General features: G+C 36.7%; 1 protein-coding gene and 1 long non-coding RNA gene across 21 annotated transcripts in view; one reads left to right on the top strand and one right to left on the bottom strand.

The window, feature by feature from the left end:
- The window catches only part of ptprk (protein tyrosine phosphatase receptor type K), a 220,138-nt gene that overhangs the window by 87,453 nt on the left and 107,559 nt on the right, over positions 1 to 25,126 (bottom strand). For all 20 annotated transcript variants that reach the window (XM_065268926.1, XM_065268930.1, XM_065268928.1 and 17 more), the window contains one exon: positions 11,861 to 12,154. In XM_065268926.1, coding sequence (XP_065124998.1) covers positions 11,861 to 12,154 — 294 coding nt within the window. The remainder of the gene's footprint in view (positions 1 to 11,860; positions 12,155 to 25,126) is intronic.
- On the top strand, positions 666 to 3,959 carry LOC135750157 (uncharacterized). The gene is made up of 5 exons (XR_010532604.2): positions 666 to 754; positions 1,282 to 1,376; positions 2,423 to 2,554; positions 2,637 to 2,696; positions 3,225 to 3,959. It is a non-coding gene; the product is annotated as an uncharacterized lncRNA (long non-coding RNA).

Genomic DNA, 25,126 nt, shown 5'->3' with positions numbered 1-25,126 from the left:
TTATGCAAGTTTGTACATTAGCATGAAACTTACAGTGCAGTTTGCGTTTTTGGTGAATAACCAGGTGTTTTCTTTATTTTGTACCTTTATATTGTCAATGTTTAATTTAACCTGAAGGGGCATTAAAAACAAATAATCGCAAAAGTGCCCTCTGGTGGCGTATATATGCGTTGCACCATAAGCGAAGATGAGCCTCAAGACGTGACAGGTTTTTTTTTTCAAACTGGAGTTCGGACTCCGGACCGGCATTTCTGCTTGTTGGTACCCTGAGGTAAGTAAACTTTCTACATTTTTGAAACGATATTACACTCTAAAAAACGTGAGCCAGTTGGGTTATTTTGTTTGGTTGTTTTATCAGTGTTGGGTAGTTATATGTTGGGTAATTTTGAAGCAGAGCCAGCTTAATAGATACATAGCTGTTTTTCAATATTACTTTCTCTAGTCCACAAAATGTATTTTAAACATAAGTTCAGGCGAGAATATATATGTATAATGTTCAAATTTGCAGTCGGTTTGTAAAGTGAACGCCAATTTTAAAGTTTAATTACACAAAGTCGGAATGTTTCCGGCGTGACCACCGGGTGTCAGTGTTGTTCTTCCCCAGAGAGAACTCGTCCCTTCCCCCACACAGATGCGTCAGCTGAACTTCTGCTCTCACTTTCTGCAACGATACCTGAAGCGGGAGTTTACTATTCACCTCACGATTCATGAATGGTTTTTCATCGACTTATCTTTGATTTATTTGAAGGAAAAGGTTTGTATCATTGTTTTTAATCATTTAAACTATTTCTGAATGCAAAAGTATGCAAAATAATGGTTCACATGACATAACTGTTATTAAACTAGTTTTATTAGCTTCCGTTGGCTGGCCTGTAATGCCCAGTAAATCTAAACGATGTTTATGCTTGCTTTTAAATTATTTAAATATTTCGTTTGATCAAACGTTTTATGAAATATGTCTAAAACATGGCTTGTTTTAATAATTTTAGAAACGTTAGAATGTAACGTATTCTAATGGTTTAGAAATTCAGTTTAAAACAGATAACGTTAATATGAGGAAGAAACGTGTACGTTTTAAATAAATAATCGTTTGTTGTAAAAGTTGAAATCAAACTGATGCTTTTAATATCATGTTTAGATCATTAAACTTTAGCCTTGAGTTCACAGACAGGGTCACATATTGTGAACTCTCATTTGGTCTGTAAGTTACAGACATTTTTATCTTTTTCAAATGTTTTTGATGATGCCCACTTAAATCACAGTTTTTGCTCTTTTCCACAGACCCTGATGGATAAAAGATGGATATTTTTTCCTGGAGAAGCTAAAACAATGTAACTTTGAGGTTCTGATACCAGCTTTTACAACGTTATTTACAGGTAACATGAAAATGCACTTGTTTTTTATTATTTAAAGTGATATGTTGATATTACAATGAGGCATATCAAAGCATTTCTTTATTAAGAATCCCTGCTTATTTTGCTATGAGTATGTCATTTTCAAAAGTGGTGTGTAAGGTTGCACGATTAAAGGAATAGTTCACCCAAAAATTATATTAAACTCATGATTTACTCACCCCCAAGCCATTCAAAATGCATATGTCCATCATTTTTTTGACGAACACATTTTGAGTTATTTTAGAAAATGTCTTAGATCTTTCAGTTAATCAAATGTAACGTTACGGGGTCCACTCCTTCACGTCCAAAAAATGTGCATCCATCCTTCACAAAAGAAATCCAAACGGCTTCACGATGATAAACAAAGGTCTTCTGAGGGTAATCCGCGCCGTTTTGTTGTAGAAATATCTATATTTAAACTTTATAAACAAAAATAACTAGCTTCCGGTAATACTGCCATCCAAGACTCCTCTGTATTCAGGACAGCTCTCATCTTAAATGCGGACGCGACCAAGATGGCGCTATTAGCAGAAGCTAGTTATTTTTGTTATATTTCTACAACAACACTGCACGGATTACCCTCAGAAGGCCTTTGTTTATTATCGTGGAGCCATATGGATTTATTTTGTGAAGGAAGGATGCAAATATTTTTGGACTTGAAAGAGTGGACCCCATAACTTTACATTTGATTAACTGAAAGATCTAAGACATTTTCTAAACTAACTGAAAATGTTTTAGTCTGAAAAATGATGGGCATATGCATCTTGGACGGCTTGGAGGTGAGTAATTCATGGGTTTAATATCATTTTTGGCCCAACTATCTCTTTAATTGTATAAAATTGTCAAGCCTATCTAATCGGTAAAGCCGGTTCTGTGATTAGTAGTAAATTGCCATAATCTGAAAACAGGTGAAGCACCGTTAACTACACGCCGTAGTTCACTGACAAGCTAGCCCATATAGCATTCATTATCGCATAAATTTACATTAAAGTTTTATTGAAAATGAATGCATGATTTGTCATTTTCAGAGTTCACCAGACTTCTCTGTGGTATTTCCTGACCATGCCGAAAAGCTATTTGAAACTTGGGCATTGCATTTTCCAGACAGAATCCTGCAACTTCCCAGCCAAGAACCAGGAGCATCAACAAATCACCTCCAGGTACACTTGGGAATACAATAGTTGTTTGCTGTGTATTATGACAATAAAGTTACTAATTTAACCTAAACATTTATCTCTACAGAACCCCATGATGATATTCCAACTCCTGTCTACAAAAGTGGGAAGAAAATCTTAAGTCTATGTAAGTAATGGAAGTATTGCACACTTTGCTTTGCAAGCAACCTAAAACGTTTAATATTTTGTTTGTGAACTAGCAAGAAGACATGTTTACAAGTACGAATAGAGTTAAAACTCGGACAAGAAAAATTGTCTTTCACTCGCACATCCAAAACATTAACTTTAGGGACAAACGTTAATGTCCAGTCTTCTATTCATTACATAATATATGCTAATAAAGTGTTGGCTATATTAAGTAATAAGGGCAAGTATGCAGGTTGTTGCAAAATCAAAAAAATTGGGCTTACTGCCAGGTAAAGTGATGTGGCAGAATCTGAAATTACTGTGAATCTGAGTTATTGTCATGAACAAAGAGTATATTGTAAGGTTATTGAAATAAAACAGAAATGTATACATTTCATTACAATTAAACTAGACACTACATTTGTGTGTATGAAATATGAATTGTTTGGTTTTGTATAATAATGCTGCATCATCATGCATTTAGAGTCTTTGCCTGCATTCTAACAAGTGTTTTGTCTGTTTTCAACAGGTTGGGACCAACATGGTTGCATTCTTCTGAGAGGCTGATGTGACAAAACCATTCCCATTTGTCCTTGGATTGGAAGATGGCGATCTCTGCCATCAAGCCTTCGTTGTTTTTGACAGACAGTCACTCCAGCAATACACCCTCCTTGGTGATGTTGACATGTTTTGAACTTTTTTTTATGTTTTGGACATTAATTTTACTAAGCAGTGCACATCAGTGTGGGTGTTTTTGAAGACTGTTGTTTACAAACTCCCAAGAACGGAATCCCTTTCTATAAGAAGTCTGTGAAGTTATTTGTCATGCTAAGGTGATAACTCATGTTGATCATATATTGACTGTTTGTGCAACTTTGTGTTGATCTTATGTGTTACATTAACAATTTCTTATTACACGGTTCTCTAAAATGCTAGATTCTGATTGGCCAGTCGTGACATTCTACTACTGCTCAAAACTAAGGGGCTGGACTCACCAAAACTTTTAAACGCGGCTGAAAACGCCTTGAGGACGCCAAATGCCAGCTGTTTTTCAGCTGAGTGCCAGCTTTCTTCAGCTGAGCGCTTTGGTAGCTGTGATACTTCAGCTGCGAGCCGGTTGGTTGCTGTGGTTAATGTCCCGCCCCTCCTCCACTGTGATTGGGCGGCCGTGTGAGAACTGACATTGACGAGCGGAGCTTTTCTCCCAAAGTTGAATCTCTTTCAACTCTCGACGCTCAGCGCCGAGCGCGGAAAAACCGCCGAGCGCCGGTTTTCAGCGCGGAAAAAAACCGCTAGCTGCTGGCTTATTTGAAAAACGCCGAGCTTCCATTGGAAACAATTGAAAACATGCGCCGGCCGCGGGCGTAAAAGTTTTGGTGTACACAACCCCTAAAAACTCCAATGCTACAAATAATTTTGACAGGTACAGTTTTATATTACACAAAAATTAAATATCAATGTCTATTAATTACATATCCGACATTAAATTTATAAATGATTAAATGTGTTCGTGACATTTGTCCTGAAGAAACTGTTGGGGCTTTTTTCTGTGATGACATGCTGCCAATACATTATCCCTTACTTGTACAACTTTTTACTTGATCTAATTGTAATGTTAACTGGGGGTCTGTCATTTTAGATTGTGAGATATAATACTAATATATTTTTTTTATATATATTTATTTATATATAATATATAAACGTATGTATGTTTATTAAAAAGTGAAAATGCTTAATGGAAATAATTAAATAACTAAATGGTTGAATGAAATGAGACATTTTAAATGTAAACTAAAGTTTTGCTGTCTAATACAGAATAAAGAGATGTGATTTTAAGTAATTTTTATAGATTTATATTTCTGTATAATACAATTAATAAATAGTAAACTTTTATAATTTTCTGGATCGGTTATAATTTCTTATCAATAATAAATTACTCATAATAATAAAGAACCTTTAATGGTTCTAAATAGAACCATCTAACTTTGATTCAAAGAACCATTTGGGGTTCGTTTTAATGAACCCATTAAAGTGGTTCTATGTTGAACCATTTGGGGGTTCCATATATGAAGCGGGTGATAGAACCATTTTTGGTCCGATATAGAACCATTTTTTTTAAGAGTGCATAACAACCCCCATCTCTTCCACTTCTCTTTCTGAACTGCTATATTAGATAAACACTTCCTACGTGTCTCGAACACAAACTGTATGAAAGTTTTACTCTTTGGTGTTGTTAATTGCTTTGTGACTTTGCGATCAGTCGCTTCATAAATGTTCCATGTGATGTAAACAAGTCCTGTTTAGACTTGTGTAGTCATTAAAATCAGCTGATGCATACACACATGGACACACAGTCCAACACGTACACAATGTAGACACGATTTTTAAGGAAATTTAAGCCAAGACCAGATAATAAAACATTTTCCTATTATTTCCTATTCCTGTTCCCATGCCTACTGTACTAATTTGTACTCAACTGTATGTGAAGCAGTATAAAACAACTCACACGGTAAATTTGTTATATTTCAGTACGTGAATATTATCTCAAAATGTCAAACGAGCTTTAATGGTTACATACTGTATTATGCAAAACCCATTTTCACTTTTCAACTGTTTTTGGCAGTGAGTGAACACAACCACCCTACAAAGAAAACAAATCCCTTTGCAATTTTCATTAAACCAAAAGCAGTCTCATTAGACATGTTGTTTTGATTCTCTTGTTAATGTGATGTCACACTGATAAAGCCCCACCCACAGCCACTGTCTGACTGCTTCATTTTTATCCTAAATCTTTTCTAAATGTGTTTGTTAGCATGTTGTGCGGTTAAATATACCATTGTATTCGACTGCGTTCACACGAATCGGATCTATTTTTAACCAAAAGTGCTCCCTGTCTATTAGTAAGCTCATTTGCATTTAAAGGTACACATATGAAAATGCTCCCACCTAAATAGGGTCATTTTGTACATGCTATAATAAATGATCCATGGGGTATTTTCAGCTGAAACTTCACAGACACATTCTAGGCACACCAGAGATTTATATTACATCTTGTAAAAATGGAAACAATATTGTCCCTTTTGACAATGATCAAAACATGATCCTATTGTCCAGCCATAAATGCTGTGAACAGAGTAATACACAGAAAACCTGTACTGATGCCCCCAAATAAGCATCTCTAACCATTTTAACATTTATAGAGAGGAAAAGATGCTGAGGGCCGCTGGGGCCCCAGCAATGGCATTAAAGCCACAGGTCAACTCATTTCTGACAGCAGCGCCAAGAGACTTCAGTCCCAGGTTAAGACCAGATCAACCATTTTCACACGGTGCCTTCTGTTGTCAGAAAGCTACCTGTGCTGGTGGACTTCTCTAAAAGCACATAATTATGTCAGAGAGAGAGAGAGAGAGAGAGAGAGAGAGAGAGAGAGAGAGAGAGCACAAGTGTTACATGCTGCCCTCCAGCTATCAGACACATGGGAATATGACTTTCAAATAAATACAGCGTTTACATGGCACAATTTGAGGTGACCGGCCATCTATATTACAACACATACAATATGTGTGATTTGGTCAAAATATGATCACTACACTACACTAAATGTAAAATACTCAAGAAGATCTGGCGCTTCTCATTATCAGAAGGGAGTCTAAACTGTGTGTAGGGTGTAAAAAAATAGTTAAAGTATCAGTTCAAAAATGTAGATTTTTTTGATGAAATCTGATGAATAGTCACAAAAGCAGCACATCCTGTGTCAGCCATAGACATAAATATACATAGATGCCTTATTAGCAGCTTTATGGAGTATATTTGTATATACGCTCAACTAAAGGATTATTAGGAACACAATACTAATACTGTGTTTGAACCCATTTTGCCTTCAGAACTGCCTTAATTCTACGTGGCATTGATTCAACAAGGTGCTGAAAGCATTCTTTAGAAATGTTGGCCCATATTGATAGGAGAGCATCTTGCAGTTGATGGAGATTTGTGGGATGCACATGCACAAAGATGCTCTATTGGGTTGAGATCTGGTGACTGTGGGGGTCATTTTAGTACAGTGAACTCGTTGTCATGTTCAAGAAACCAATTTAAAATGATTCGAGCTTTGTGGCATGGTGCATTATACTGCTGGAAGTAGCCATCAGAGGATGGGTACATGGTGGTCATAAAGGGATGGACATGGTCAGAAACAATGCTCAGGTAGGCTGTGGCATTTAAACAATGCCCAATTGGCACTAAGGGGCCTAAAGTGTGCCAAGAAAACATCCCCCACACCATACCACCAGCCTGCACAGTGGTAACAAGGCATGATGGATCCATGTTCTTATTCTGTTTACGCCAAATTCTGACTCTACCATCTGAATGTCTCAACAGAAATCGAGACTCATCAGAGCAGGCAACATTTTTCCAGTCTTCAACTGTCCAATTTTGGTGAGCTTGTGCAAATTGTAGCCACTTTATCCTATTTGTAGTGGAGATGATTGGTACCCGGTGGGGTCTTCTGCTGTTGTAGCCCATCCGCCTCAAGCTTGTGCGTGTTGTGGCTTCACAAATGCTTTGCTGCATACCTCGGTTGTAAAGAGTGGTTATTTCAGAGAGGTAAGTTCCTCTTCTATCAGCTTGAATCAGTCGGCCCATTCTCCTCTGACCTCTGGCATCAACAGGGAATTTTCGCCCTTAAGACTGCCACATACTGGATGTTTTTCCCTTTTCACACCATTCTTTGAAATCCCTAGAAATGGTTGTGCGCGAAAATAGCTTAAATCATCTTTCTTTCCCATTCTGACTTTCAGTTTGGAGTTCAGGAGATTGTCTTGACCAGGACCACACCACTAAATGCACTGAAGCAACTGCCATGTGATTGGTTGATTAGATAATTGCATTAATGAGAAATTGAACAGGCGTTCCTAATAACCCTTTAGGTGGGTGTATATTTAAAGAATAAAATTTTCTAGAACACAATAAACTTTTGTTAAAACCATGAAAAATACTGCCGCTGGCTGGCAACTTTTTTTAAGCGCTGACGGGGAAAGTGTTAATGCATGCATGTGCTGGTTTTATCAATACAGAGAATGAGTTTATGAGCACAAAAAGCATTTTTATCACTTTATGAAAAGAAGATTGAACCACTGTAATCAAATTTTACACAATTTTACACTATAAAATTTTGACTATTTGCGTTTCCAACTACGGGGCTCAGAAAGCTCTCGGATTTCATCAAAATTATCTTCATTTGTGTTCTGAAGATGAACAAAGGTCTTACAGGTGTGAGGGTGAGTACTGACAAAAATTTAATTTTGGAATTAACCCTTTAACAGTGTGATCAACTAATCTAAGCTTGAACAGACGCTAACTGGTTAAAATGTCTGTCCATCAGTGTCACACAAATCAGTTGACATTATAATATTTTTCAATATTACTGTATTGTGTCATGTTAATTAAAACTGAAAAGTGCTCATTTTTCCACATGTACTTGAAATTAATGAAATTTATTGCAGACAGACACAGAACCATTCAATCATTGTAAGCATTCAGTAAGCAATCCAATCTGTTTATTGAAATAAATCACATCCTGTTGTTTCTATAGAACCACGCATGATTATTGTGTAGTTGCGCTGTTTCAGTGCTCTGATTACAAGCCAAAACAGAAATCGATGTGATCTCAATCCTGTGTCGCTGTATTTCATCTGTAATATTCAACAGCAGCACAAGTCTTTTCATCCAGACATCATTACAGACACTGCACTGAATGTTTGACATCTCATTTATTTACCAAGACATCATGGGAAATGTGATCAATTTGCTATTTTAAGGAAATGGTGCTTGTAGAAAATAAAACACAGAAGATGGAAATAATGGTGTGAGGAAAAACTAGGAAACTGAATTAAAAACATGAGCCAGCGGTACCGAACTGTACTCTTAATGACTTTCCTCTGGTAGCTCTACAGTAAAATTAATCTGCAGTAAAATAACAGCTAGAGATTCAGATCGCTCACAGCCCACGGGATGAAAATACATTGAGGTCTTACCTTTTACAATTAGTGAAACTAGAACTACCATCTAGTTCATATTCAAACAAAATCTCAAAATAAACACTTCTGCTAAAGTCTTCTCCTGTAGAGAAATTCACACAGGTCTCCAAAAGAAGTTTCATATGAGAACAACAACATCTCATCATTTACAAAGATCCCAAAGTCTGAAATGAAAATATAATAATCATCTCCCAAAAAAATTGTGGAACAAACCAAGAGCACAGACCTTCTTGAACAGGTATATAGAGAAAATCTCTAATAGAGTCACAATTCGAAACGCACACAAATCAAATCAAAGCTCGGGTGCTTTGGTCAATCAATTCTCTTGCCATCTTTAAACGGAAATAATCAAAGTGTTTGGCTTGTGCTCAGAAACGTACAGCTGATTATGTTTACCCCCATCTCTCTTCTGTTTCAATATGCAAACCTACAACAAAGATAAACTATGCTTCAAAACATAATAGTTATAAATGTGAAATACGCACGAGCTGTGCAAGAGCCAGTAAACAAGGTTTAAGAGGAAAGTAAGCGACAGGCAGAGAGAAAGAGAAAGAGAGAGAGAGAGAGAAAATGTGAATTTAAACAGAGCACTCGGCCAGACTGGCACCAATCTAAATGTAATTGTGTAAATTCAGCCGTTCCACTCAGTTCTCCCTGTCCGAGTCGAGATAAGCGTGTGATTGGCTGGAAGGAGATGAAAAAAGCCGGTGAGCGTTCCATCTAAAGCCGACCTGGAAAATGGCTTTTGCCAAAATAAAAAAAATATATGAAAGTTCAAATGCGACTGATGGGGAGAGGGGTTCCTGTTTGAATCTCAATCATTGAGCGAGCGAGCGGACGCTCTACTGTGCCATCACCGGGGACACAGAGAAGCTGTTGGGTAAATGAAACACAGAAAACCTCTTTTCCGACTCTCTCCACCCGTTCTCCGCCCGTCGCTCCGTGCCTCCCCATACGAGCCGTATATATCTGCCATCGTCGAGTCTCGCCACGGTTAATACGGATGCCATGGCAACCCGTGGAGAGAATCGCATCGCAGTGCTCAAATAAAGGCACGGTGCTCTTACACACAGACCGGATGAGTGTTTGCTCTTGTGCTCGTTCAATTTTTATAAGGTAGCAGGTATACTGTGCGTGGTTTCCGGAATAATCAGCATATATACATGCAATACTCAACACTCGCACACACAAAGCCTGTAAAAGTGTGAGTGGCACCGATGACAGCAGCTTCGCACAATCTCTTGTTTACTTTATTTTCCAATTATGTTTCTGAAGAAGCTCCGGGCAATTATTTATGTGCAAATACAACTCGCAGAGGGGAAAAAAAACACTTTGGACTGACGGGTGGCTCCAGTAGGAAATAGAGGATGTTGGTGCTTGTGGCTCTTTCAAAAACTGGAGTTGAACCTGAACCTCCATCTGCTTCAGGGGAGCCCGGAGGCTGTGTTTGGTCCCTTCTGGTATGTTTGTGTTTAGATATAAGCAGGTGTGCATAACTGAGCAAGACTGGTTAAACAAGACCAATATAAGATGGCAGATTTTTTGTGGCCCACCAATGACAAACATTCAGTTCCTCCTCAAATCACACAACTGATTTGCTTCTTTGTCAGGCGATCAAACAAACTGGAATAAATGGAAGTACCAAAGTGGCACATTACAGATTTAAGGCATGTTCACACTGACGGCGACACAGTGAGAAGAAGACAAGAAGTTAAAGGTCAACTAATATGAGAAATTCTCGATTATGTTGTTTAAACATAATTGTGTGTCGCCCTGTAATTATAAAAAAAATAATCCACACTTCTTTTTATAAGAACAAGCTATTGGTGTTTTCTTAACAAACTGATGTCACTTTGCATAGGCTCCGCCCACAACTGACCAATGACCACAGTTAGGTCCATAATTTCCATTGAAAATCATCTTCACTTAATTCATTCCAGCATGTTTATTAAAAAAATTTAATAAGGTGATTGTCTTATTAAAAATAATGTTTTAATGTTGTAATGTTTTAAACGCGGAGGAAAGCAGCAGCTTATTTGCATTTAAAGACACACAAAAACAGCACTTTTCCTCCACACCCCAAAATGGGCCTTTCAACACGGTATCATAAGTTATCTATAGGGTATTTAGACCTAAACCTTCAGGGTTTCCCGCAGAAAATTTGTTAGTTAAGGTGGTTTTGGGGTTGGGGGGCGTGGCAATCAAAGGGGCGTATATGTCATGATGAAAATGAACACATACTAGATTATTAATGAATTAAATGTTTTAACAGATACCTCTAATGGGAATAGCTGCGTGATGAAGTGAAACTACAGGGTTAATAAACACAAACTGAAGCAGATGTTGTAGAACGTCTTACGAACGATGATATATAGAGTGAAGATTGAAAAAACTGATTATTTTCCGCTATTAATTACATTATCTTAAAGGAGTGTAACTACTGTAGCATGTAAATAATGTACATAAATAAAGTGAGCAAGAGCGCTTAACAATTATTTCTAATCAACAGACAAGTGCAACCTAGCTAACAGGTTGCTCAAACAACAAAATCACCAGCTAACTTACTTTAAATTTGCAAGAACTATAGACTAATACAATAATAGGCTAAATAAAGCCAAAACATAAGTCCACTTACAGTTCTCACGAACACCCGTTTTATCAACTGGCTATCCTCCAGACAGTCTTTCTCTAATTTCGGCCGTGTGGGGCGCGTGCCCGCTCGCAGTGGGAAGTGTGTCGGCGCTATTCTCCGAGATGCACTTGACGGCCTTTTGTGCAGCTAAATATTTTTATTAATTTTTTTGGGCGACCCAGTTAAGGCGGTAGGGTTTCCCAGCTTAGGCGGGCCACCCGAACTGCAAAGTGCTGCAGGAAACCCTGACCTTCACAGGTACATTCTGGGGACACCTGAGACTACTATTATATCTTGAAACAATGTCATATCAGGTGACCTTTAAGTTTCTGTAAACACGGAGTGGACACTTCCATAATAAAGTAACTCTGCAATACCAAAAAAACCAATGACTGCCAATGTGATATCAACAAAGATACAAACTCACACGCACAGGGTAAAATGCTCATAAGGAATGAAAGAGCACCAAAAAAAAAAAAGGTTTATGGTTTGACAAACCTGCACACTTTGTCCTGGTGATGAGAGCAGGTCCAGGCTGGCCGGTTCCTCCCTCTCCCGGGCGGGTCAGTAACACTCGGATCTCATACTCCGTGTCCGGGTCGAGGTGCCAGAGTTTGTAATTGGGCGAGTTGACAGCGTGAGTCTCTGTCCAGCTCCCAGATGTCATCCTGTACTCCACCTCTTTCAGAATGATGGGACCATCTCCAAATATTGAGTTGGCATTTAACTGGATGAGCAGGTATGTTGGGCCGACAGCAAGAAGCTGCGGTGGGGCGATGGGTCTCGGGGGCTCTAGAGACACAAAAATAAATCTATACATTAACTGTTTCATGAAGAAAGCTTTATGGGACTACACTCTATTAAATGCAATTCCAATCTCTTGGACTTAAGTAATAAAATGTCCATATACCAAAAGAGAGTCGATAAATAGTTTAGAAAAGGTCTTTGTGCCATGTTAAATATTTATAAGGGACATATGGTACAAACCCAGATGTAGACTGATTAATTGGTTTTGCCGATTAATCGGCACCGATATTTAATTAGTGCTAACAATCGCTTATCAGCAAAAATCCATGCCGATAGTTGTTCCGAGTTGCGTCTGTTGCTTCATATCATTATGAAGTAATTAGTCTGCGGACTAGATGCGACATTAGCAGAGAAACAACAGCAAGAAACTACGTTTGTCGTCTAGGCTGACAGGATGCTAATATTAGCACCTCAAATAGTTACACAAAAATACACGAAAATAAATCCAACCAAAATGTTTAATTACCATCTATTTGCATTAGTTTATATCCAACTGGTTACTTGTATCCATGATTTAGCCAGCAAATTTTTCAGCATATTTCAGTTAATAATGCAAGAAACCGAACTATGTGCAGCTGTTGGCTACATTAACATATCCAACAAAATCTTATTTCAGTTCTTTTTATCATCACTTTTGTTATTTTGAATAGATAATCATTAAAGTGTTAAAACAGAAACAAATAAAGCACAAGACTACACATATAATATATATTTATGTCATTTCAATGTTAAAAGTATATTTACTTCAATACTTACTAATACATTTTTATTTATACATTTATTTAATTTATTACATTTTCATGGTTCAGTGCTGTTGTTTTATTACTTTTGTAATAATTTCAGCACTGTTTTACTTTTTAGTGTAATGTTTTTTATCCATTTTAGAAAACTATCGGTCAATTAATCGGTTATCGGCAAGTACGAACCAACTAGTTAACGGTATCCTTAAAATTCACAATCAGTCAACCTCTATGTAGTTATTTTTTAAGTTCTTACAGTCCAATTATAGTATCAGTCAAGACTTTTTGCACGATTTCCCACCATCTCTCTAAAATGTACAAGGTATTTTTTTATTGTACCTTTAAGACTGATGCAAGTAAATGGACACTGCTTTCAATGACTAAAGCTTTTTATATGCAGTTAGTAACAACACTTTTACCAGTGAATAGGTGTTCATATATAAACCTGGGTAAATCTTCAGTTTGATTTTAATAAAAGTAGGGATGCACTACATGTCTCTGCTGGTACCGATATTTGATAACTCAGAATGACATCCCACATACCGATAGATAGATGCTTTTTGCTTTTTGTTTCCAAGAATTATGTTGTGAAATCCTAAAAGTGCAGAGCGTACAAACTGCAATACGTTTGTTATTGTGACCAAATTGGAAATAATCACACAGTGTTCACAGTTATGATGGGCTTTAATCTGCCCAGATATAATCTGCCCAGATCATCGGCTGCTTTTAAACAATCGGCCGATGTCCTATAGTGTGAAAAATGCTTTTATCTGCCAATTATAGGCGGATGTATTGGTGCATACTTTAATAAAAGCTCTGAGTGACAATCAGGAATTAACTGAAATCAATTTGTAAATATTACAGCACGTTTACATAGTTAATCAAACTCTTGCATTACACAGAAGTAAGAAAACACTTTATTCAGTGACACGGCCTCTTAAGAAACGGGTACAACCGAATGTGGATAATAATGCGATTAAATCTGCAGTACTGCACTGCAGACGAACACGTACTGTAAGCCATTCACTATTACAACACACCAGACAATTCAGATGATCCATCAGGAAGAGCTCCTGTCTGTGACGGCACCTCTTATCTGTACATAAAACAAGCTATAATCTATTTTTTACTTTAAGGGAAAAGCGGAAAGAATTATGCCGTCTTTAGTCGCTCGACTTAGTGGAACACAAGAAATCCTCTAGAGCTGTGAATCTGCCCATAAAATTTTCACATGAAGAGTTTTGAGATTTTGGACATTAAAAGAAATGCTGTTGAGGACTCTGTGATGCTGAATAAATCATCCAGGATGGAGAAACACACAGAGAAACCTTCAAAACAAGTGCTAGAGCATCATATACTGTACTGACAAACATGACATTTAAAGTCGTCATGTAACAGCTATTACAACCTCATTAAATTTATTCGTTAAAGAGCACCTATTTTCCGATTCACGATTGTACACATCATTTGGTATGTAAGTGTGTATTAGTACATGTTAACGATACGCAAAGGTACAAATTCCAACGTAAATGATGACGCAAACTATCTTCTCCAAGTTAAATCTCTATTCTTGGACTACAACAAACACACAAACGGCAACAGTTTACTTACTGGTAAAGTTACACAATTTAAAAATTATACAAAATAACGTTGTTTTTAGCAATGTAATGGGTGCTTTTTAAACTTGATCTAACTGGACTCTCCATCATTAGGTGATTGGAGGATGTGATGCCAACAGAAAAATACATTCATATAAAGATAGAGCAAGTTCTTACATTATATCTGAAAGGAATCTAAAAATAATGTGCATTGTGAATCCCACACAGATACTGTTTTGTTAAACTTATAGTAGTATGACTTTTAATGTCTTGCTCAGATAGCTAAACTGAGACTGTTTTAAAAGCTCTCTCTCTCTCTCTCTCTCTCTCTCTCTCTCTCTCCAGATGGCTCTTGAACCCTCGATTTGTTTCGGCTAATTAACCGGCTCAGATGAAGATCAGCATTAGCACACTAGCACACTCGTTACATAAATGCACAAATATTCAAAAACCTTTATGAAAATGCTAAGCATATACATTTCTAAAACAAACAATGTGAAAAGTATTCATTATGTACACTACTATTCAAAAACGTATAGGGTCAGTCACTCCTTATTTTATAAAAACATACAATTTCAAATTAGTTTAATGTTTTTCGATCGCAAAGTTGGCGAGTGCACTTTACACACAACAAGTGCACGTGGAGAGGAATTATTTGAAACACTTTAAACCCAGATAATTATTACAGCAATGTTTCCTGCGTTAAAATAATTTGGCGATCCAAGATCGTGATCGTGGTCACTCTGACAAACACAAAATGTGACAAATAATGTATGACTCAAAAAATGAATGACTTGAATGAATGAATGTTTGAATGAACTCAACCAGTCAACCAGTGAATCAAGCAAAGATCAGTGAATTAAGCAGAGATAATAAGAAACTTTTAGTGAGGTTTATGAATAAAACTTAGCCCAAATAATCCAAATTATCGACAGATTGTAGAGTTAATGCTTGTCTACAAAATCCTTTAGTTTTGACTGACATATAAATGCATAAATATTAAAGCAATATTAACTGCATATATATTATTATTATAATTAAATATTAATTTAATAATTTTAAACAATTATTAGATCAAGCAAAGGATTAGGATATTAACAGAACTGTTTATTTTATTAAGCACACTGAAACAAATTATTCATTCAATTTACTACATTTTTTTAGGGTAAGTGGTTGCAATCAATTTATTTAAGTTACATTTAAACAAAAAAGATTAGTAAAGTAAAATACAATAAAAACTTTTGTTTAAATGTAGCTTAAATAAATTGATTGCAACCTTAAAAAATGTAGTAAATTGAATGAATAATTTTTTTCAGTGCAATGAAGGCAGTAAAAATAGTTAGCATTGCTAAAATGGGACAAAAGGAGGACAGCAAGAGTGCAAGATGAAGTCTATGTGTACATCAGCTATCACCAAAGACTACAGAACAATGCAAAAGGAACTGTAAATGAAAATCTTTTTTGATTTTAAACAACTTTGCTGTTTGTTAATATATATATTAGCTGCTATGTTGTATTTCATTAATTTACTAAAATTAAAGTTAATAATTGTGTAATTTTATTCAATCATCTAATTATGGACGCACTTAAATGAAGTTGATTGTAAAGTGTTTAGCCACGGTACATGTTTGCAAGTGACCACCTCATTTCAAGCCAGGAAAAACCCTGTGTACCTCACATACTCCTATATTATACAAACTAGTGTTGTAGTTCTTGAGACTTTTTAAAGGATTTGGTCTCGTCTTGGAATCGACCACATTTTTACTCGGTCTCGTCTCGGTCTCAGACAAAGAGGACTCATAATTTTACTTCAAGACCTGTCCAGACCACAACTGATGGCACATCACGAATTTATTTTTTATCATTAATTTTATGCAGTTTATTCAGGTTTGGCATATGATATGTTGGCATTGTTTAAGCATAGTTTAGGTTTCTCCCAATGACAATTTTTTTAATTGTATTACTAAAAACACCTGCATTGTGTTAAGTGGATGGCAAGCCATGGAAAGACAGTTCAGAATAAATGGTTAAGTTGATTTCATCTCTTTAGTGTTTGTTTACTTTTATTTGCATATAGACAAAGATAAATTCCCACATATCTGCAATGCCTTTGATTATTTAATCAACTTCTCTGATGGCATACACACACAGACACACGCACGCACGCACACAAACAGAAAAGAATTGCCTAATCATTTGCATATTCCACATTTTATCCTAAGTGTTTTAATGCAGTGACTTGCACTGGTCTTGGTCTTGACTTGGTCTCGACCCTTTAAAGTCTTGGTCTTGTCTCGGCCTGTCTTGGTCAAGACTTGGCCTCGGTTTAGGTGGTCTTGACTACAAGACTAATACTAACACAATCAAAATGGACACATTGGAGTTATGTTGCCTGTGATATTCAACACAACATGCTGATGTACAACCATAATTGGGTGTACAAACCAAACGTGAATTCAACGATTTGCGCCAGTAGATCACGTTCAAAGTCAAAGATGCAAAGATGCAAATAGACTCAAACTTGCGCAAGGCGATGTGAATGACGCGAATTTGGCAGCGCAATTGCTGCAAAAATACTCAACAAATATTGCATGACGTAAAGTTAAATTCTGTGAGTAATCTAGAGCGAGGAACCCGATGCTTCGTATTTGGTATGTACACATTATAACGGCAGGACTGTGTTCAACAAAGAAAATAAATCCATGTTGTGCATGTTACTACTTTCTCCTGCCACAGATTCAGGGTCTGCTAGTACTGCTGTAGTTTAAAAGTTGTGTCTGTACCTCATGTGAAAATATAATGTAAGACATACAACATCAGTTAGGACCTGAAGAAGAAATGTCCACTGATGAAATCAATAACTTTGTATTAGTGGGAACCGTGGCACTATTTAAAACCACGTTTACAATCAGATTTAAGGACCAAAACAAAGTGTTGTACATACATGTCATACTCCCAATCATTTAGCACAGTGAACCTTATCTGTTTATTAAGCAGCTGGTTTTGAATTCTCAAAATAAAGGTGACTGTGTTCCAGTAAGTGACCAGCGGTGTAATCTGGTTTGTGTCCTAATGGAAGGAAGGAATGAGAGTTAATTCATTTATGTTGTGTTTCTGAAGGGAAGTTGGTGTTATTCCTCTGCAATCAGATCCTTCTTGTTTTAATGCTGCAATCAGATTCCAGCGTGTGATGTGTTGCATGTAACACCTCAAACAGAAACACTGTAATCTAATCACACTGACACTAAAAGCTCTCTCTCTCTCTCTCTCTCTCTCTCTCTCTCTCTCATCCCACAAAATAAAAACCATATAACACTATTATAGTGATATTATTGTACTGTGATGATAATGGCGCATTGTGTGCTGTGCGCTTATAATTAAAGTCAGGCCCTCTTTCTTCATACAATGCAAGCTGCACATTTATCAGGCACTGTTGCTTCTCACCACGCAATCAGCTTGGTTAAACGCAAGGCAGAGTTGCCAGGTCCTCTGCCTTTTGAATTGGGCTTCTTTTAAACAGTTTCTGCAGGTTTAATGTTTTCGCAGGTTAGAGATTGAAGGATTTGTCTCATTAGTTGTTGGTATTTGGGCTGTGAATAGTCATTGGAATGGGTTATTTACGCAAATCTGGCAACCCTGACAAGACAATGACGGAAGAAAAAGAACGCTGGTTATTAAGGGTTTCATATTTCTTTATATTTCACACATCTTTTAATAGAGTGAGTTTGTATTTGTTTAATTGTTGTTTGGTTTGTTTGTATGTATGTATAACACTTTTATATCATATGGATTATTTATTTTGTTAATAATGAATAATGTTAATTCTCATTAAGGTCTGAAGGTGAAGATTAAAATGAGTTCAAATTAAAATGTCCTCACCAGCACATCCCCGGAGACTAAAATCGTTTTGTTTATTTATTTTTTGACATTTAAAGATGTTTTACTATTTAAAAGCTGTACAAACTTTTTAAGGCTTAAAATATCAATATCAAAAAGATGATGGTAGTATAACTCTGTAGTAGTGTGTGGCTTTTACACGTAAATGCCCTAATATAGTGCCTTATTTAGCTTTAATAAGTAAAAAAAACTAATAGAGTAAATATTTATGTTTTTATTCGATAAGTCGATTAATCGTAAAAAATATATTAATCGCTGATTAATCGATTAAAAAAATAGTCGCTAGTTGCAGACCCAAGACCGACCCAACCCAACTGCATTTTCTTTGAAACACTTAAAGGGATACTTCACCGATTTAGCATTCAGCTTTGTATCTGTAGAAACCCGGCAGTATTACTGAATGACCATGTTTCCCTCCATCATTTCCCCCTGAGAGGAGAGATATCTGCATTTTGGTTCTGCAAAAAAGTCCTCCGATGATGCAAAAATCGTCATATTACATCATCAGAGGACTTTTTGCAGAACCAAAATGCAGATATCTCTCCTCTCAGGGGGAAATGATGGAGGGAAACATGGTCATTCAGTAATACTGCCGGGTTTCTACAGATACAAAGCTGAATGCTAAATCGGTGAAGTATCCCTTTAAGTAAAGGGCTACAACCCCTCCCACGAGGGAAAAAAATCTGGGTCACATTTTCGCAAATGGATGTACAATGTGTACAATTTTGGAGGATCTCTTGACAGAATTGCAAAATGCATAATATACATAACTATGTTTTCAGTTTGTAAAGACCTTACATAATAAACCTATGTTTTTATTACCTTAGAATGAGACGTTTTTATCTATATACACCCCAGGTCCCCCTTACATGGAAGTCACTGTCATGTTTCTACAGTAGCCCTAAACAGACAAACTGTTCTTAAGAGCCCGTTTTGCCACTACATTGGCCTCTTTCACACAGTAATTCTGGTAAATTACCATGAATTTACCAGAATGAATTTACCAGTAAATACAAAAATGTGCTGTTCACACATGCAGTGACATTCCGTCTTTTTTACCAGTAAGACATCATTCACACATCAGTATCAAAATACCGGTAAATTCGGAGAGAAAAAGGAAGTTACCTGTGGCACGCGGCCGGCAACCTTCTTGCCGTATTTGTAAACAATGGCGAGTTATGACTTAATATCGTCGGTCCGTATTTTGTTGTTTTCACATCTGTGGCAAACGGTCGCGAAGTTGCTCGTGATCAAACAACATTGCGTTAGGCGGCGTCAAATGGAACCTGTGTTTGCACATTAGGCTTCACAGAGGGTGTGCTAAGGACGTCGGCAATTTGCCAAATAGATGGTAAGCTGTTTTAAACAACTTTGAAGAAATGTGGATATTAACTTCAGGTGTGCTCGACTTTTAAGCAGCATGGGTGTGGAAACGTCCGTAAACAGTAGGGGGTAAACGCATCACCTGTATAAAAACGTTCTGATTGGCCCGATCTGTCAGCGCGGTCTGACGTCGTCCATTCTAAATGCCGGTAATCCTATCTTTTTCGTTCACACAAAGCGCTTACCGGTAAATTACTGGTAATCTTACAACCTGTCTTACTGGTAAATTGGGAGCACTGATTTACCGGAAAGGTTCTGTTCACACATGATCTGTTAACTGCAATTTACCAGTAAATTAGCAGTAAAGACTGTTTGTGTGAAAGGGACTATTATCTCAGACGATGATGTTTTTGTCTTATGGCGGTTACCGTAGCTTTACTATGCATTTAAAAACCATTGGTTGCAATTCACAGTCTCACCATTAGATGCCGCTAAAACTCCCTGATTGCATCTTTAAGAACTCAAGCTGCAGCAAAAGTGGTTGTCTATTTACCTCCATCAATGCTGATGCTTTTTCAACAACGTACTCAGCAAACTGCTTCTTCATCTTTTGTCTAAATACTGTAGTTTACACCTGTAAAATGCCCGTGGACACTGCCTACTAGTGATCTGTATGTGCAATTGCACGTCAACGCGAACAACGACGCAAAAGTATAAATGAAATCTGACATGTAGCCTAGGGCGTTGGTCCGACGCAGAAGTATAAATCACACATAAGCGGTATCGATGTGTGTACAGCCTGCAGCCCTGCATGTGCCACACAGATCCAGACTGACCATCAGGAGCACCAGGAGATCTCAGTGGCCTTGCTTTCTGCTCTGTTTATTTTCATTTATTTATTTATTATAACTTTATATTATTTTCTGCCATATGCTGATGCACACGAGTGATTTACCTCATCTCTTGTGAACGGCTTTGGCAAAAAAAAAAAAACTCATAGGGTCATGCAGTGGAAAGTGTTTCATGATGAATGCATGTGCTTTCCAAAAAAGCACTTCACATGATGGTATTAGTACACACTGAAGATCTTGAGTTGCTTTCTGTTTATGTAGTGCTGAAATGTCAATCCCTCATTAGTACAACTTCATAACATCCTATAACTTTCGGAGAAATGTTGAAAGATATTTCTTATTTTCCTGATTATAATTCAGGTCTTCTCAGGTTCGCTTCTCTTACCCAACACCGCAGGCCATAAATATCAGCCTGAGGCTATCATCAAAGTGTAGGACCCAAACCTGCTTGGGTCTTTAGTCGGACCTTGGGTTCTTACCTCTAAGGAGACCTGTAAAGACCTTTACTATAAAGTATATCTATGTCACGGCATCTAAACAAATTACAATGAGTTATATTACATTATGGCACATGACCAAAATTCTTTGGCGCCACTATAATGCCTTGCACTTGTTAGTTCAATAAATTCTAAAACAAGTAAATTCACCTTTTTTAAAGTTCAAAATTCAATTGCATTTCTCAAAGTTTTTAGGAAAACATGCAGAGTTTCCAACATTCACTGCAGAGGAAGCAATTATTACTATTACACAGTCATGTATACCTAAATATTGCATATTTTTTGCCCCAAAAATGTTATCAGCCTGACAGCGTGTGTTGTCTTTTTGGTGAATGCTATGCAGTAAAAAGTGTTTGTTGGGCTTAATTCAGCACATAACACACAGCACTACATCTGCCTTTTATCACTAATGAAGTGGCTCAGGGACTGAAGTCACATCAAATATGCATTAATGTGTATGGCTGCATTTCATTATAAAAAACAAGCGTTTGAGAGCACACGGCGAGCACAGAGCCCTGTTTGTTTGTGCTTTTACCTGCAGACAAACGACATTCATCTCAATTCATTATAGTGACTGACATGTTCACTCACATGAGAGATTCACTACAGAAACTGCTCTAAACATATGAATGAATGAATGAATGAATGAATGAATGAACGAATGGAGCTGTATTCATAAATTAGCTGAAAGCTTTAACTTTACTGCTCTGATGCTTAGCCGGTTTACACGGCCCAGTAAGAGTTATTAGATATTTCACTAGTTTGTATTTATATGGATACAGAAATTCAAAATTAATATCATTATGTTAGGTGATTTTAATCATGATCATGTAATTGACCGCGAGAGAGACAGATAGAGAGATAGAGAGAGAGAGAGAGAGAGAGAGAGAGAGAGAGAGAGAGAGAGAGAGAGGCGTGAATCTCTTGTTGTCAGGTGTCACTGGCAGTTTCATGCAGGTCATCCATCACGTCAGACTGACATGAGTGTAAGATAGCAATGTGCCCTGCTGTTACCCTCAAGTCCTGTCTCTCATCTGCCTCTCTCTCTCTCTCTCTCTCTCTCTCTCTCTCTCTCTCTCTCTCTCTCTCTCTCTCTCTCTCTCTCTCTCTCTCTCTGACGCATACACGTGCACGTACGCACACACGTACATTGTAATCTGCGTTTAAAAACATAACTTCACTGTAAAAAATTTACTGTAATTATGCAGCTGGTTGCCATTAACTTACTGTAGAAGATAAAGACTTGAAATGTTTATGTTTATTTAACTTTGAACAAACGCTTGCCAGTAAATAACATTAATGTAAAACCTACAGTAAGTTACTGGCAGCTAGTTGCCAGTAATTTCTACAGAATTTTTTTATGTTGTTGTTGCAATGACAAGCCTCACTAAAGCACACACACCTTACGCAGGGCCGTATTATCCATAAACGGGATTGGGCGAGTACCCTGGGGCACCAGGCAATAGGGGGGCACCAATGGCTCCAGACTACAACCAAAAGTAATTGAGCATGTGCGGGCACCCGTGACAAAACTACGGAATGCGCGATCGCATTTTAACCACTCATTTGCATGACGCGTCTATCATTTAATATGTCCCCATGCGCTAAGTTGAATCTAACAATGGGTCTACGCAGCCCGGGTAAAGTCAACACATCTCACTCAAAATCGGGAAAAGATGCGCACGCGTGTTGCATTGGAGGCTGATTTAAGGTGTGCCTTAAATTTTCTGCTGCGCTCCTAACATTTTCAGCCAGGGCAGTGCTCCTAAAAACTAAAAAGTTAGTCTGGAGCCCTGAAAGAGATTTAATGGTTTCAAAATAAAAACCAAGTCAATTACTCTACTTATACCATGATGATAATTTGACATTAGATATACTGTGTTATTCTTTTCATTTTTTTCCTGTATTAAAACTACTTATTGTAATTGTATGTGACAGTTTTAAGACTGTATTTCAGCTCTCTGAAGCTGTGGTTAGTAAGTTGAAGGACAGATAGATCCAATGATGAATTATTGATATATGTGACAAGACAGAAAACTGATGAGTTTGACATTAATGATGTGTGTGTGATGAAACCTCTAAAGCTGTTGACGTTTTGGGACGTTTCATTTTTTTTTGTGTTCGTTCTCTCTTCAGGAAGCATCAGATAAACTCACTTGATCAAACTTTTATGATTCTTTTCCGAGTCGAGATCAGTTACAGTACTGGAGTCTTTAACATCTCTCTCCTTTCAACTCTGATCCTTCACTCGCTCTCAGTCTCGCATATTTACCAACAATCACTTGGAGGAAATCCGTGGAATAAATTTATTCATGGTAAAATGTAGTAAAACAAAGTCTTATTTAACTTTTAAACAAAGAATTTCTTTGAATCTTTGAATTAATTATCTTTTTAGTAGATCTCTTTTTCACAGAAAGCAAATATATATGAAGAGTTGGTCCCAAAACGTGATACATTTTTCAAAAATCTTGTTTTTTGATTGTGTATTCAAATTAATATCAATCAAACTGCAGTGGTTTGTTTTAAACAATACAGTTAAGTAGTACAATAAAAACATAATAATAAACATGTTTTGACAAAAAAACCTGAATTATCTCATTTTGATTGATATTGACTGCAGAAATTTTCATATTTTCCTCTTATTCTCAGTTTTCATAAATGTATGAGTCCTGCTTATTTGTAACTAAATAGCATTATGAAATTAGGCAAAATATTCAATAAATGATCCTGATATAAAATCTGGGTAACACTTTAGTATGGGGAACACGTATTGATTATTAACAAAGACTTTTGCCTCAGTAAACTCCCAAATTACTACTAATTAATAGCTAATAAGGTAGTTGTTGTAATGGTAAGGTTTAAGTATTGGATTGGGTTAAGGGATGTACAATATGGTCACGCAGAACAAGGCATTAATATGTGCTTTATAAGCACTAGTAAAAAGCCAATATGTAAGCTAATAAAAAAATAGTTAAAAGTAAGAATTGGTCCCTATACTAAAGTGTTAAAATCTGTTATATTAAAGGGCCCATGGCATGAAAATCTGACTTTTTCCATGTTTAAGTGCTATGACTGGGTCCCCAGTGCTTCCACAACCTAGAAAATGTGAAAAAGATCAACCCAGTAACTTAGTTTTGGTAAACCATTCTCTGCAAGCATGTGAAAAAATAGGTTGTTGAAATGTGGCTCTCCTTATGTCGTCACAAGGAGCTCTTATTATAATAATACCACCCCTTAATCTGCACTATCCAACCACAGCACTGCCATTTAGTGCAAAGAGAAAGCGAGAGAGAGAAAATAAATCACAGCACAATTGAGTTTCAATTTCAACAAACCACAATTATTGTAATCAGTGTTTGCACTTAATACGCTCATTTGCATTTTAAAGGACACACCCAAAACGGCACATTTTTGCACACGCCTACAAAGTGGCAATTTTAACATGTTATAATAAATTATCTGTATGGTATTTTGAGCTAAAACGTCACATATATGCTCTGGGGACACCAACGATTTATTTGACATCTTAAAAAAGTATAGTGACATGGCCCCTTTAAAATTACTATATAATACACCTGTCATCACCACATATCTATATTTAAGCACTTCAACTTATTATGTTATTTGTCAAACAAAGCCTAAAGTCTCCAAATTTCACTGAAGAAAATAAATGGAAGAATTGTTTATTGCGATCAGCGTGGATTATTTTAAGAAATTACAACACTGTTTAAAATTACAATAATCTAATAATCTTTACAGAATTAAACTAAAATAACAGCCTCATGCAAAGCTTTGGTGAGGCTGTTATTTTATAGTTTTATTCTGTAAACACAAAGACTTGTTAATGTTTAATGTTCATTTAATTTAAACAAACTGTTGCCAGTAAAAAACAATCATTTAAATCTACAGTAAGTTACTGGCAAACAGCTGCATAACTACAGCAATTTTTTTACAGTGAGTGTATAAATGTGTGTGGGAATGAATAAACTGCACATTTTATAATATCAAAAGAGCATAATAAAAAATGTTATTTTGCACAATGCATTATTGC

The sequence above is a fragment of the Paramisgurnus dabryanus genome, chromosome 12, assembly GCF_030506205.2.
Source record: "Paramisgurnus dabryanus chromosome 12, PD_genome_1.1, whole genome shotgun sequence".
Taxonomy (NCBI): Eukaryota; Metazoa; Chordata; class Actinopteri; order Cypriniformes; family Cobitidae; genus Paramisgurnus; species Paramisgurnus dabryanus.
Note: the sequence above shows the minus strand (reverse complement) of the source record. Positions and strands in the feature narration are given on the sequence as shown.